The sequence below is a fragment of the Vitis vinifera genome, chromosome 9, assembly GCF_030704535.1.
Source record: "Vitis vinifera cultivar Pinot Noir 40024 chromosome 9, ASM3070453v1".
Taxonomy (NCBI): domain Eukaryota; kingdom Viridiplantae; phylum Streptophyta; class Magnoliopsida; order Vitales; family Vitaceae; genus Vitis; species Vitis vinifera.
Genome location: NC_081813.1, coordinates 5,260,762 through 5,276,760, shown reverse-complemented (window position 1 = coordinate 5,276,760; position 15,999 = coordinate 5,260,762). Strand labels below are relative to the sequence as shown.

General features: G+C 32.8%; 1 protein-coding gene across 1 annotated transcript; it reads left to right on the top strand.

The window, feature by feature from the left end:
• The first annotated feature begins 7,050 nt into the window (after positions 1-7,050).
• LOC100246279 (pleiotropic drug resistance protein 1) lies at positions 7,051-14,450 on the top strand. The gene is made up of 24 exons (XM_010656414.3): positions 7,051-7,553; positions 7,735-7,855; positions 7,951-8,039; positions 8,176-8,260; positions 8,363-8,522; positions 8,641-8,717; positions 8,851-8,904; positions 9,006-9,096; positions 9,190-9,491; positions 9,593-9,874; positions 9,963-10,279; positions 10,366-10,526; positions 10,628-10,731; positions 10,805-10,964; positions 11,045-11,158; positions 11,253-11,416; positions 11,507-11,839; positions 12,212-12,502; positions 12,593-12,676; positions 12,779-12,912; positions 13,038-13,265; positions 13,352-13,523; positions 13,606-13,860; positions 13,961-14,450. Exons 1-24 carry the CDS (start codon positions 7,228-7,230, stop codon positions 14,219-14,221), a joined length of 4,365 nt encoding a protein of 1,454 aa, XP_010654716.1. The 5' UTR covers positions 7,051-7,227; the 3' UTR covers positions 14,222-14,450.
• The last annotated feature ends 1,549 nt before the right edge of the window (positions 14,451-15,999 follow it).

Here is a 15,999-nt window from a genome sequence, read left to right as displayed (position 1 = left end):
GTCTCCAAATTACTATGAAGGACGTACCAATATTTTGTGAGCCAAAAATGCCCAAAATACCCTTAATTGGGTTTTTAGAAAATCACATGTGGGGATAATTAAGTAAGCAATTATTTAATGGGAAGAAGTTCCATATACGATTTATAATTTTAAAACTTAAATTATTATTTTTAAATTTAGAATTTTTTTTTTTTAATTATTAGGCATTTAAAAAGTTTTCAATATAAGGTTTTTTTTAAATACATTTCTTGTTCATTATTTTTAAAAGGAGAAATTGAGAATAATTTTTATAACTTAAAAAAATGAAAATTTTCATATAAAAAATATAGGCTTGTTTTATATCCTTAAAATTTTTTGAATTTGAGATGGGATTAAATTTTAAAACCTCACTTTTTTTTTAACTTTTTTTTTATTACCATTATCTTTTTGGTTTAAGTATCTAAAAGTTTTTATATGTTATATGAAAGTTATTGTTATTTTTTGTTTTCAAATTTTATCTTAAAAATCAATTGCAATATTTGAATTTTCCTATTTATTTTAAAAATATTTACAAATTAATTTGAAGGTAAAAAATTAAATTTATCATATTTTTCTTCCATTTTTAATTTTATCTTTAAAAAATAAAAATCTATTTTTATATTTATTTGATTTTTTAAAATTTGAAAAAGAAAATTAACACTTTTTTTTTCTTTTTATTGTCATAAACCTTTGAGGTATTTCGAGGAGGGATAAAAATAAGTTGTAAACAATACATTGCTTTTATAATTAGTTCATTGGCCTTATAAAGTGAATGCAATTGTGTTGTATGGTTGTTCAAAATTCATGTCCTATTTTGTATACTTTTTATATAGTTAGTTCATTGATCCTATATAGTCAATGTAACGGTCTTGCATAGTTGTTCAAAATCCATGATTTGCCTTGTATACCCTTTACATAGTTTGTTCATTATCTTTGTATGGTCAATACAATTTCATTATTCAGTTGTTCAAATTTGATATATATATATATATATATATATATTCTTGGATGTGTGCACAAGTGTGTTCACCATGCTTTGGTTATAATCCATACAAAAAAGGATATATACTAGCACAGCCATTCAACTCTCGAGTTTCAAAACTTCAAACACCAAAGCAATAACCATGAAACTCAAGTTTCATTCTCAATCTTCTATTTTTCTCAACAACCAAACAAAGCAAATAACAATCACTTGACTCAAGTTTTAAAACTTAAAACACTAAAACAACAACACAACAAAACTCAAATTTTATTCTCAATCTTCTCTATATGCTTCTAAAACTATTTTTGGTGTATTAATTTAAAAGTTTCACTATTTTTTTTTCATAAAAATGGTCTAAATAATTAATAATCAGTGTTGATTTATTATTAATGGTTAATAATTTTTAATATATGATATTATCAATTATGAATATCAATGACAAGACAAATACAACCTTTTTTTTTTTGGTATAATACAACCACTATCAATTATTAATGGTTAATAACTTTTATAAATGATTTTTTTTTTATTTTTAAAAAATTTGGAATTAATTTTATTTAAATTCTACCATATACCATAAAAATATATTAAAAGGAACTTTCTATAACTTATTAAATATTTTTTTTAATGGTGAGTTATCTAGGGCTTGATTTTGATATTTTAAAAATTATTAAAAATATTAGGTTAATCCAACCTATGGTAATCACCCTAGAAGAGGGCGAATAAGGTGATGGTCTATTTTTGCAAATTTAAAAAAACATTGAATATAATAAAATCATTTTATAATTTATTATTTAAAGAAATTATTTTGTTTTAAAATATAAGAAGAATATGAAAAATAATTGAGTGTGAAAAAATAAAAGAAATGAAAAGAAAAAAAAGAAGTTTACGTGGGTTGGGGGGTTGGGTTTGTAGAGATGAAAAGGAAGATAAAAATAAAAGAAAAAAAATGCTAAAATGTGGGGTGGGGATTGGGAAAAAAAATTCAAAAAGGGGTGCAATTGGGATGCGAGGTTGGGGAAGAGAGAGGGGAGAGGAGAGAGAGGGGGAAGGAATAAGGGAGGGTAATTTAGGAATGTAAAATGTTGTATTAGTAAAAATAGTGTTGTGAATAACAATTGAGTAAAATAAATGATATATATTAATATTTAATTAATATATTAATGATATTAAAAACACTATGAAGAAAATTATCATGATAATTTTATATTTTTGGCAATCAATTAAATGATTTTTTTTCATTTAATTATAAAATAATTATAATTAATTTGTTCATTAAAATATTATTTTAATATTGTGTTTATATGATGAGTTTTAGTCCATATATATTTGATACAGTATATATAACAAGGGGTAAGCTTACTCCAGTGGTTGGCTGAGCTACTGCGTGGTCCACTGAAACACGATATTTTAATATCTGATTACGACCATTATTCTTTCATGGAAAAAACTCTAGAGTCTGGAATGAGAGAATTTGAATATGATATAAATAAGAATGAAAGTGAAATCATCTTACTTTTCATACAAGGAAATGAGAAACCTTGCCACAACGGTTCTTCTTTCATGGAAAAAGCTATGGAGTGTCGAATGGGAGAATTTGACTGTAATAGAAATGGAAATGAAAGTGAAATATCTTACATTTCATACAAAAAAAAAAATGAGAAACCCACGACCATTCTTCTTTTATGGAAAAAGCTCTGGAGTGTGGAATGAGAGAATTTGAATATGATAGAAATGAGAATGAAAGTGAATTAATTACCCTAAAATGTGGAAAATATGAATTAAGAGCTTGCTTGGTAATAGTTTTTAAAAATAGATTTATGTTTTTTAAGAATGTAAGAGACAAATATATGCAAGTATATAATAAAACAATATAAATATAATTGCATATAAAGTAAAAAAGTAGGGAAGAGAAAATGCAAACACAAGATTTTATCGTGGTTTGGTGCAACCTAGCCTACATCCATTTTTCTCTAGCTTCAATCCCAAGCTTGAGGTTCCACTAATTCAAGGCTTCCAAACCAAGCCTTTAAGCGATACAATTGGATTATGGTTTCAATTCACTATTTTGGACTTTTGGTTCTAAGCACCCTTTATAATCCTCAAGAGATACCCCACTCTTAAACAACCTCTCAAGTGATACCCTACACTTGAGAATCTTCCTCTCAAAGATATATAAATAATTGATCTTACAAAATCCTAGTACAAAAACTTTAAGCTCAAATGATATAAGAAAACTAGGATTGAATGGTGCACTAAAGATATGCAAGTTTTAGAACAATGGTGCACTCAAAACACTCTTCCAAGACTCAAATATATTCAAGAAAGGTTTGGGAAAGTTGAACTCATGAACAATGAAGATTTGAAGCCTTTTTATAGAGGAAAAAAAATCAAACTAGCCATTGGGGGTTCGATCAGTCGAGTTGGGGGTCGACCGGTTGACTAGTTATTAGCATTTAATGCTTGGTAGGTGACCATTGGACTTCAATTGGTCCTCGACCGGTTGAGGTATGGGTCGACTGGTTCCTCATCCAGTTGAACAACCATTTTGGAAGAGAGATAAAGTTTTTTGCACCCATCGACCTATTGAGCTGGCGATCGACCAATTACTGTTCACACCCTTGACTGATTGAACTGGAGGTCGACCTGCTCCTAAACCGGTTGAGCTGGCGGTTGATCGGTTTCTCATCCGATTGAGCTGTTTTTGGCTTAACAACCAACTTTTTCAATTTAAAACCTTTTAAACAAGTTTGAAAAACATTTTGACACAAGGTTTGAGTTGAAAACATGAAATCATCCAATTTTAAAATATTTAAAACAAAATAACTCTTGGATAATTTTGGAATATAAGTAAAGAATGTAATGTATGAAAATCCTAGTACACCAACAACTTTATAAAGAGATCTTATGAAACTTAGGTCTTGAAAAACACTTCTCTTTGAGGTGGTCTTCTTCTTCGTAATTTCTCCTTGACTTGATTTGTCTTTGTGATTACCACTTTGGAAATCATCTTGCCTAATCACACTTGAAATAAAATCATTAGTTCTAAACCTTGTTTTGTTATCATCAAAATCGCAATGAACCAAACCTTGGTTTCATAAAAATAATTTTAGATTTTATCAAACAATGGCTAATATATAAATTGAGTATATAATTATGGGAAAAGTGGGTTTTGATTCACTAATACGAAAATATATGGAAAAAAAGAACTCTAAATTTTGTATATTGATATCATATTCATTTATTTTTAAATAATTTGAAAAACATGCAATTTTTAATGAGTCATCTAATTATTTTTTAAATTTTGATTTTTACTTGTCACGTCATCAACATTAATTGACAACTAGACTTCTCCACGTAATTATTTATGTTCCTTTTAGATATTTATTATTATTATTATTTGAGATTTTTTGTTCTAAAAGCAAAGACCCTTTAGGAAAAGTTGAATTTTTTTTTTCTATAAACAAATATCTCGTAGCAAAAGTGAGGTAGTTTGAAGAGTGTGGAAATTAAAAGTAGGTAAAACCTTAGCGGACTATAGGTGAGTTTGAGTTTGCAGGGAATAAGGTTTATGGTTTTTTCCAAGGTCTTTGTAGGATTTTTTTCATTAGGGTACGTTGAGGTTAATTTCAAGGACCTTGATTGTTTAGGACATTCTTCTGTTTTTTTATTTCATCTTCAATTCAGGAGATAGAGATACATATAAAAAAGTAATATATTTTTGTTTTTATTTTTTTATTTTTTTATGTAAAATTCTTGATGTGATTATTGGTAACCAACATTTTTTTTTATGGAAATTTTAGGGAATAATTATATGACTCATTAAAAAGTGCATGTATTTCAAATTATTTTTTAATAGATGAAGATAATATGGATTTAAAAAATTTGAGGTTATTTTTTCTATATATTTTCATATTAGTGAGTCAATACTCACTTTTTCCTACAATTATATTAATTTGTATGTTCATAAATTTACTCTTTTACAATGATTCATATTATGAGAATTTATGATTAATATTAATTTATATGTTATTTAATATTTGATAAATCCAAACTAATGTAATGCCTTGAATAATAAGAATTTGAATTTAATTTTAAGGGAAAAGTGAGTTTTGACTTACTAATATGAAAATATATGGAAAAAAAGAAACCTAAATTTTTAAATCAATATTATCTTTATTTATTTAAAAAAAATTAAAATACATGCAATTTTAATTAGTCATTTAATTATCCCTTAAAATGTCATTGTTACTTGTCATGTCATCAACCTTAATTGACAACTAGACTTGTCCACATAAATGTTTTTTTTTTTTCAGATTTATTATCGTTATTGTTGGTGCATGACCAATAATGAAGTATCCGGCTAGCCTCCACGTGATGTAGACGACCGATTGCACTTGCACAAAAGAATGTTTGGATGAGTTTTTCGGATACATCCTTTCAAAGCTTAAGTCAGATGTAAAAAACTTGAGCAAGAGATTTTTTGGAAAAGTGGCAACATACCTTCTTTTTTATGAATAATGACTATTTATTTAGGCTCAAAGGTAATGTCTTCTCAATGCTTTTATTATACATTTGATTGCAATTTTACCATCTTTAATGTTAATGATTACTAGTTTTTGAGTCTTGGAAGTATGATGTTTTATGCTTAGTAATGGTTATGTCAATTAATGCACTTAATATATGTTGTATTTAATACTTGACTGGTGGGAATGTATAGTGCCTCGATGATTTGTCTGTTTGCATTTTGAGGTAGACAGATACATGACGATTGCATAAAATAGGCATCACACTTGACGACACATAAGGATCATGCTAGACGGTTGTGAGCATCCCACAATTATTATTATTTGAGATTTTTTTCTTTCCCAAAAACAAACACCTTAGTAAAAGTTAAGACATTTTTTTTTTCATAAACATCTCATAAAAGTGAGATAGTTTGAAGAGTATGAATGATAAAAGCAGTGAAAAAAAAATCCCAAATAAAATAATAATACTAATAATAATAATAATAAATTTAAAAGGAAGATAAACATTGACGTGAAAGAATCTATTTATCAATTAATATTAATGACATGACAATAAATAATTTAGGGAATAATTAGATGACTCATTAAAAAATGTATGTATTTGAAATTATTTTTAAATAAACGAAGAGGTTTGTTTTTCCGTGTATTTTCATATTAGTAAATCAATCCTACTTTTCCCTCATCTTTTTAACCACAAAAAATTACATTTGCAATTTAGGGGGATTTGAGCTAAACCGAAAAGTTAAGGTCTGTTTGGTTGCTATTTTTGAAAATTGTTTAGGAAAATAATTTTTGTTCTCAAAAAAAAAAAAACATGTTTTATTGAATTAATAAAAAAGTTTTTTTAGAATAAGTAAAACAAAAAACATGTTTGAAAGTTAATGTATAAGTATATTAATTTTAATAATTTAAGGAAGAAGAAAAGGTTTGTGGGTGGATGTGAAGGTGGAACTCACCTTCGTGGAAACATAAAAAGCACCTAGGAAAACACAAAAAGAAGAAAAAAAAAAACACGAAAAATAATTTATTTTATTGAAAAAATAATGAAAATATATTTTTTTATTATTCTAAAAAAAAGTGGTTTTTGAGAATACCGAAAACACAAAAAAAAAAAACAAAAACAAAAACACATCCCCTTTCCTAAATAAGTTTTTTTGTGTTTTTTATTTTCAATAACAAAAAACCATTTTTGAAAACTGGAACTAAACAGGCCGCGGCAGGTAGACAACATTTAACAATTTACATTTCTTTAAAGTTACTTGACAAACAATGTACTCGAAGGCTGAAAATTATGAACTGTGAAAATGTAAAATAAGAATTTGAAGAGTAAAAAATGGAGACATTCGTAATTTCATAGCCTCTTCTAGATTCGATTTTCCCCGCCAACTTGTCTAGATGAAGTCAGTGGAAAATAAGCGGTTTTCAAACTTCTGAGCAGCCTCATTTTCTGTCCTTCCAATCAATATATAAACCTTCCATTCTTCACATTTTTCCAACATGGAACAAAGTTTTAGCAATGCAAAGAGACGGCATTGCATGCATAGAGGAAAGGGTGGAGGCGACCCATCTCTGATTTTGAGCTTTTTCAGCTCCAGAGCTCGAAATTTGGGTTTTTTTCCTCCTAATTTGTAGGAAAGGTTTCTGGGTTTTAGTGGGTTTGGTTAGTTTTGCAGGGAGGGTTCCTCGTTTCGTGTTGCAATGGCAACGGGTGAAATTTATAGAGCCGGTGGTAGTTTAAGGAAGGACAGTTCTTCCATATGGAGGAACTCTGGTGAGGAGGTTTCCTCCCGTTCTTCAAGGGATGAAGATGATGAGGAAGCTTTGAAATGGGCCGCACTCGAGAAACTTCCCACCTACAATCGGATGAGGAAAGGCTTGCTGATGGGTTCGGCGGGTGAGGCCAGTGAAGTTGATATACACAACCTTGGGTTTCAGGAAAAGAAGAACTTAGTGGAGCGGTTGGTGAAAATTGCCGAAGAGGACAATGAGAAGTTCTTGTTGAAGCTCAGGAATCGTATAGATAGGTGCGATTTCTCCTCTTCTCTTGCGTTTCTTGCCGTTTTTCTTTTTCTTTTTTAACATTGAAAACAGTGGAAAAGAAAGAATTCACCTTAAATGTGACTGATAGTCCTGCATTTTCTTCACAACCAAACATCTTCCTTTGACTTTTTAGTAATGGGTTTGCATGTCTATTTCATTTTTCAGAGTTGGGATTGATCTTCCCGAAATTGAAGTTAGATTTGAGCATCTTACCATTGATGCAGAAGCTCATGTAGGAAGCAGAGCTTTGCCTTCATTCATTAATTCTGCTTTTAATCAAATTGAGGTAACTAAAATGCAAATACAGATCACTGGCTAAGCAATAAATACTCTCTTGGGTAAGTTTGTTTTTAGATTATAATTTTTCTTTCTGTTTTCAAGGATATCTTGAACACTCTTCGGATTCTTCCGAGTAGAAAGAAGAAATTCACTATTCTTCACGATGTTAGTGGAATCATCAAACCTCGAAGGTGAGAATATGATTTTTTTTTTTTTTGAAAAAAAATTAATTGATATATATATATCAAATTGATTTTTTTACTTTCTCCAATTTAGAATATCCTGAAGATCCATACTCAATCTTTTGTGCATATTTTTTTTCTGCAGAATGACACTGCTTTTGGGTCCTCCCAGTTCTGGAAAGACCACTCTGTTATTGGCTTTGTCCGGAAAGCTTGATTCCAGTCTAAAGGTTGAATGAAAAAAAAAATTATTGCTTTTGTTCTTTAATGAATATTCCATTTTCAGCTGTTTAATCTCATATCCAATTTGGAAACTGAAATTCCTTCTTTAGGTTACGGGAAAGGTGACATACAATGGTCATGGCATGAATGAATTTGTACCCCAGAGAACTGCAACCTACATCAGCCAACATGATACCCATATAGGAGAAATGACTGTACGGGAAACCTTGGCCTTCTCTGCAAGATGCCAGGGTGTTGGAGATCGATATGGTTGGTCTAAACCATTCATTGCCTTTTACTTTTATTTTCTTTGTTTTTGAAGCTTGTGAATTTAGTTATATGAAATTTGCATAAGCCAGGAGGTTGACTTTTATTTGGCTATTCGCAGACATGTTAGCAGAGCTCTCAAGAAGAGAGAAGGCAGCAAATATTAAGCCTGATCCTGATATCGATGTCTTCATGAAGGTGAGACAGAAGCTACTTTGAGTGAAATTTTAACCAGTTCTGCAGAGCAAAATCTTTTGTCCTTGGAATATCTTAAGGTACTTATTGGTTTGATGGTGAGTGAGATTTACATTATTGGTTTTTAATATTTCAGGCAGCGGCAACGGAAGGCCAGAAGGAGAATGTGATCACTGACTATACACTGAAGGTATCATAACCATAGAACTTTCAATGATGGAATGCAGATTTCTGAGAAAACCCAATTCTAAGTCATAATTTGTTTATTTTCATTTACACTTAAATTTACAGATTCTGGGACTAGAAGTCTGTGCAGACACCTTGGTAGGGGATCAAATGATAAGGGGTATTTCTGGAGGACAAAGGAAGCGTGTCACAACTGGTAGGATAATTTGGTTTCCAACCAAATAAAATAAATTAGAATTTTTCGTTCATTAATTTAAGTTAATTCAACTGTGAAATATATAAATGATAGGGGAGATGCTGGTTGGACCATCGAAGGCACTGTTCATGGATGAGATCTCTACTGGCTTGGATAGCTCGACAACTTATCAAATCGTGAATTCTCTCAGGCAAACCATCCACATTCTCAATGGGACTGCTCTCATCTCTCTCCTGCAGCCAGCACCTGAGACTTACGATCTTTTTGATGACATCATTCTCCTCTCTGATAGCCAGATTGTTTATCAGGGTCCTCGTGAAGACGTTCTTGACTTTTTTGAATCCATGGGCTTCAGATGTCCTGAAAGGAAGGGTGTGGCAGACTTCCTACAAGAAGTGAGTGCTAATAGTTTTGTACCTTTAGGCATCTTCTCATATTTTTTTTTCCTTCTTTAGAAAAAATCAAGCTAGAACATGAATTTTAAAATTGATTACAGGTAACATCTAGGAAAGATCAGCAGCAGTATTGGGCACGTAAAGATGAGCCTTATAGTTTTGTCACAGTCAAGCAATTTGCTGAGGCATTCCAGTCATTTCACAGTGGACGGAAAGTAGGAGATGAGCTTGCAACTCCATTCGACAAGACCAAAAGCCACCCAGCTGCTTTGAAAACTGAAAAATATGGTGTTAGAAAGAAGGAACTGTTGGATGCTTGCATCTCAAGAGAGTACTGGCTGATGAAGAGGAATTCATTTGTCTATATTTTACAACTCACCCAAGTGAGTATTATTATTGTTGTTACTCATAACAGTGGCTTTTAATTTTGTACATTTGATCGTAATTCATTATTTTTGTTTCTTCTTTTAGCTCATAATAATGGCAGCAATTTCCATGACAATCTTCCTAAGAACTGAGATGCACAAAAATTCAACAGATGATGGAAGCATTTACATGGGTGCTTTGTTCTTCACTGTTGTCATGATCATGTTTAATGGAATGTCAGAACTTGCCATGACCATTGCAAAACTTCCTGTCTTTTACAAGCAAAGAGGCCTACTATTCTACCCTGCATGGGCATATGCTCTCTCCTCATGGATCCTCAAGATCCCCATCACATTTGTTGAAGTTGCTGTTTGGGTGTTCATGTCTTATTATGTCATTGGATTTGATCCAAATGTGGGAAGGTAAAAGAAACATGTCCAGATTTGTTTCAAATGTTTTCTTTGTTCCAAAATGATCAATGCTCAATAAACAAATCTTCTTATTGCAGGCTGTTTAAACAATATCTTCTCCTCGTGCTTGTTAATCAGATGGCATCTGCATTGTTTCGATTTATTGCAGCAGCTGGTAGAAACATGATTGTTGCAAACACATTTGGGTCATTTTCATTACTTTTGCTCTTTGCATTGGGTGGTTTTGTCCTGTCACGAGGTATAAGGAGGAAAGATTTTTTTTAGGAAACTAGGACCTTCTTGTTCATAAACCCTAATAATGAATTTTTGTTTCCTTCTTGTATTTGGTCATTGCTGTAGAAAATGTCAAGAAATGGTGGATTTGGGGTTACTGGTCTTCCCCTCTGATGTATGCACAGAACGCAATAGTGGTAAATGAATTCCTTGGGAAGAGTTGGAGCAAAGTAAGTTTATGAATGTTTCATATCAATATTTGTGTTTATTTGTGTCATGATTGAATGTATTTCCATTTTTCAGAATTCTTCAACCAATTCAACAGAATCCCTTGGAGTAGCAGTATTGAAGTCTCGCGGGTTCTTCACAGAGGCATACTGGTACTGGATAGGAGCTGGGGCACTGCTTGGATTCATTTTAGTCTTCAACTTCTGTTACACTGTGGCTCTCACTTACCTAAATGGTGGGTATCCTTACATTCTCTGTGTTGAAAATCCTAAAATATTGGAGATTAGTGTACTAAGATTTGTGCAAATTGTGCAGCATTTGAGAAGCCTCAAGCTGTTATAACAGAAGAGTCTGAGAATTCCAAAACTGGAGGAAAGATCGAGTTATCATCCCATAGACGAGGCTCGATTGACCAAACTGCATCCACAGGTGATGAAACTCATTCATGGTGCATGTGTGCCTTTGTTCTTGTCATTTAACCACATGTTTTACATGGCTCACTAATTTTAAACTTAACATGCAGAGAGGAGAGACGAAATTGGGAGAAGCATCTCATCCACATCCTCATCTGTGAGGGCAGAAGCCATTGCTGAGGCTAGACGTAACACCAAAAGAGGAATGGTTCTTCCATTCCAACCACTTTCTATCACCTTTGATGATATTAGATACTCAGTTGACATGCCAGAGGTAACTCCATATTAATACAAATAATGTACATGCTTTAGCAGCACTAATAAACCGAAAATGAGAACTAAGTTGTTTGAATTGAATTTGTAGGAAATGAAAAGTCAGGGTGTCCTTGAAGACAGATTGAAGCTTCTAAAGGGGGTGAGTGGTGCTTTCAGGCCTGGTGTTCTTACAGCTCTGATGGGTGTTAGCGGTGCTGGTAAAACCACTCTCATGGATGTACTGGCTGGTCGGAAAACTGGTGGATATATTGAGGGTAACATCAACATTTCTGGCTACCCAAAGAAGCAAGAGACTTTTACTCGAATTTCTGGATACTGTGAGCAGAATGACATCCACTCTCCTCATGTTACTATCCATGAGTCCTTGCTCTACTCTGCTTGGCTGAGGTTGCCTGCTGATGTGGATTCTAAAACTAGAAAGGTGAGGTCTTCCTGAGTTCTTTCCACATTTGTCTTATTCAATTGAGGGCTCTGAACAAGTAAAGCCCTAGAATTGATTTTTCAAACTTGGTTGGGCTTAGATCAGGTTCAAGTTTGGCTTGAACTTCACCCTGGGGAAAGGTGCTGGTTCAAATTTGGTTGACCTGGAATCCAAGTTGGTGAAGTTCATGCATGCTAATAGGTGTTATTGAGCATTGGCAACCATGAACTGATCTGTTTAATAAGACTAGAGAAACTTGTTCACAACCTGCTAACTGAAAAGAGTCACAAGCAGTGTCAATTTTTTTACCATCTCTGCTATGGCTTCGCATTTTTTTTTTAAACAATTTCTAATCCTATCTAATGGTTACAGATGTTCATTGAGAAAGTCATGGAGCTCGTGGAACTGACCCCATTGAAGGATTCACTAGTTGGGTTGCCAGGTGTAAATGGTCTCTCAACAGAGCAGCGCAAGAGGCTGACCATTGCAGTTGAGCTTGTGGCAAATCCCTCAATAATATTCATGGATGAGCCAACTTCAGGGCTAGATGCAAGAGCTGCTGCAATTGTTATGAGAACAGTCAGGAACACAGTGGACACAGGAAGAACAGTTGTGTGCACCATCCATCAGCCAAGTATTGACATCTTTGAAGCCTTTGATGAGGTAGGAAATGTTAATGGATAGAAAGAATTTATAGTTTCCCTTCTATGAGCTTTGCATATAAGTACTGAAATATTTAAAATGGATTTGCAGTTGCTCCTGCTGAAGCGAGGAGGACAAGAGATATATGTGGGACTACTGGGTAGACATTCTTCTTGTCTGATAAAGTATTTTGAGGTAAGCTGCCATGATAAAGTAAAAGCTATAAGCAGCAAATACTTTAGTTTGAGTTAATTCATATCAAGTGCTTACTAATACATGTGACTTGCTATCATTAAGGGAATTGAAGGAGTGAGTAAAATCAAAGGTGGTTATAACCCTGCAACTTGGATGCTGGAAGTTACCACTTCGGCACAAGAATTCTTGTTGGGGGTGGATTTCACTGAAATATACAAAAATTCGAACCTATACAGGTGATTCAACTATAGGTTATCTGAAAGCATTATGATATTGAAATCTCATGTATACACATCTCAAAGTTCATCATGCAAGCTTGAATTGGTTATTGAAGCCTTTTCTGATGTGGCATATGTTTCAGGAGAAACAAAGATTTAATTAAAGAATTGAGCCAACCTGCCCCTGGTTCAAAGGACCTCTATTTCCCTACTCAATACTCCCAGTCCTTCTTCACCCAATGTATGGCATGCTTATGGAAACAGCGTAGGTCATATTGGCGCAATCCACCATACACGGCAGTGAGATTTTTCTTCACAACTTTCATAGCCTTGATATTTGGGACAATGTTCTGGGATCTCGGCACCAAAAGGTAATTTGAACCCAGTACAGGATTTTGAGAACTCAGTATGTTTCTCTGTATCAACTTTAATTCATACTTCACATGGTAAAATGCAGGACAAAACAACAAGATTTGAGTAATGCAATGGGTTCTATGTATGCTGCTGTTCTCTTCCTTGGGGTTCAAAATTCCTCATCGGTGCAGCCAGTCGTTGCAGTTGAACGGACTGTCTTTTACAGAGAAAGAGCTGCAGGAATATATTCAGCTATGCCATATGCCTTTGCACATGTAACTAGTTTTCTTATGCTATGGACTGTCTATCTCTAACACTTTATGGGTTTTATTAATCAAATTTCATCTCTTGTTGCAGGCTCTAGTTGAGATACCATATGTCTTTGCACAAGCTGTGGTGTATGGTGTTATAGTTTATGCAATGATTGGATTTGAATGGACAGCTGCTAAGTTCTTCTGGTATCTGTTCTTCATGTTCTTCACCTTACTGTACTTCACCTTTTATGGCATGATGGCTGTGGCTGCCACACCAAATCAACATATTGCTGCCATCGTTGCTGCAGCATTTTATGGATTATGGAACTTATTTTCAGGTTTTATAGTTCCTCGAACCGTAAGTTCTCTCAACTCATTATTCTTTAAATTGCAACTATCTTTAGCACATGGATATGGAAATGACTCATTTTGTTGCATTTCTTCCATGATGAATACAGAGGATTCCTGTGTGGTGGAGATGGTACTATTGGGCATGTCCAGTTGCATGGACTTTGTATGGATTGGTTACATCACAGTTTGGAGATATACAGGACAGATTTGAGGACACAGGTGACACAGTGGAACAATACTTGAATGACTATTTTGGATTCGAACATGATTTTCTAGGAGTGGTTGCAGCTGTGATTGTTGGGTTTACAGTACTTTTCTTATTTATCTTTGCCTTTGCCATCAAGGCATTTAACTTCCAAAGGCGGTAAAAGCACGAGTTCTTCAAAGATGGTTGGTTAATGTATATGTAACATTCTCAGTTCAACCTTTGGTTGTAAGATAGAACAAAATGGTTTTGTTCTATGTATAGGCTGTTAGAGAGTATCCATAGCTCTGCAATGAGCAGATAATACTAGTTAAATTCTTGTATTTTGTTTTCTCCCAATTTTATGTAAGTTAAAATTCATGACAATAATGTAACCTTAAGCAATTCTTTCATCTTGATTGCCTGCTTACTAGTATGGTGCTCCACTTTCAGTCTCTGCTTTAAGTGGCTGAAGACATTAAGACACGGTAACAACATGAAAATAGTATGTTTTCAAAACCAACAAGCGTGTATCAGGAGCAGGGTTTGCAACACTCTTAAATTTAGACTTGAGCTAGCAAAAAGGGAAGTTTTGGCCTTCTTCAGAAAGTTCAGAGGTATTTCTAAGTTCCATGCTTGACCCATGAAGAAAAGTAGTTACTTAAACTTGGTGCTCATTCATTGGTATCCTGCTGATCAGATCCAGACATGTGGATATACAACTTTGAATTGTAGAATCACTGCCTTCCAAATTTCCAGACATGTGGATTTGACCTGACTCTTCCAAGCTCAGAACCTCATCGACTCTGTGAATCTAGACAAGATGAAGTTCAACATCTGTCATGTTCTGATTGTTTTCTTTATTAATACTTGCTTTGATCAGAAAGCGTGAAGACAAGAAGATTTTGAATTTCTAGATATATATCAAATCTTTCATTATCTGGAATCAAGAAAAGTAAGAACTTCCAGTGAACTAAGCCCCTTAAATTCAGGTCGCCTCGTTGAAAAGTGGGCTCCTTGAAACATCACATTAAGATTCATTGTTTCTTTTTCTTGCTTTAACCATCATCAAGGAGGCTTTGATGGCCTTGATTTTTTCATTCATAAGTATAGCTATCATTGTGGAAAAGGGAGTCAAATATTAAAATATTTGAATAGAAGATTCATAATTATGTGAACTAGTCATATGGGTTGTCTATCATGTCCCCCGGACCATAGATGTTCCATCAAGAACTCCTATCTTGTTGAAGCTACTAACATGAGAGAGGTTTAATATAGAGCATATTCTTGGACACTTTTAAGCTAAAATGAATAGAACAAAATTGTCGATCTTAAACGACATAGCCTAATATACCCATATAAGACATAGAAAAGCTAGAATTTAAGAACGGAGAAAGTGTTAATATAAGAATTTGAAGGGTAAAAAATGGTGGGATATGCGTATTCCATGTATTAGGAGCCATTATTGGCCTCTTCTGTATTTAAATTTAAATAAACCAAAATTGCAAAATTTGTAATGATAAATTTGAAAATGGGAGTTGGAGCATTTATATTTTAAGGAAGATGATGCATGGAAAGTTCAATAAGTTGTTATTATTATTATTATAATATTCGCTTTCAAAAAGCTTAACCAAGCATTTGGATTTTGAAAAGTTTGAGGAAATTATGGAAATAAAATAATGGGAAAAATTATTTAAATTCAATAAATTATTTTTAAATTAAATTAAATTTTTTTAATTGTTCTATATAAAAATTAAATAAATTTAAAATATATAAATTTAATTTTAATTATATTTGAATTTATTTTATATTTTCTATGCTCAATAAAATACTAGAATATCATTTTTTATTTATTTTTTACTTGCTACTTTCCTGAAATCTAGTGGGCTTGGCCTATTCTATCATGTAATTGTCAAAGTCAATTTTCATAGAGCATTTGGATTTTGAAAAATTTGAGGAAAT

Bases quoted from the DNA above. Each gene is read 5' to 3' on its own strand.
- LOC100246279 (XM_010656414.3), top strand. From the start codon at position 7,228: ATGGCAACGGGTGAAATTTATAGAGCCGGTGGTAGTTTAAGGAAGGAC. The intron at 9,875-9,962 runs GTGAGTATTATT...TTCTTCTTTTAG, and splicing joins ATATTTTACAACTCACCCAA to CTCATAATAATGGCAGCAAT. The intron at 11,840-12,211 runs GTGAGGTCTTCC...TAATGGTTACAG, and splicing joins TGGATTCTAAAACTAGAAAG to ATGTTCATTGAGAAAGTCAT.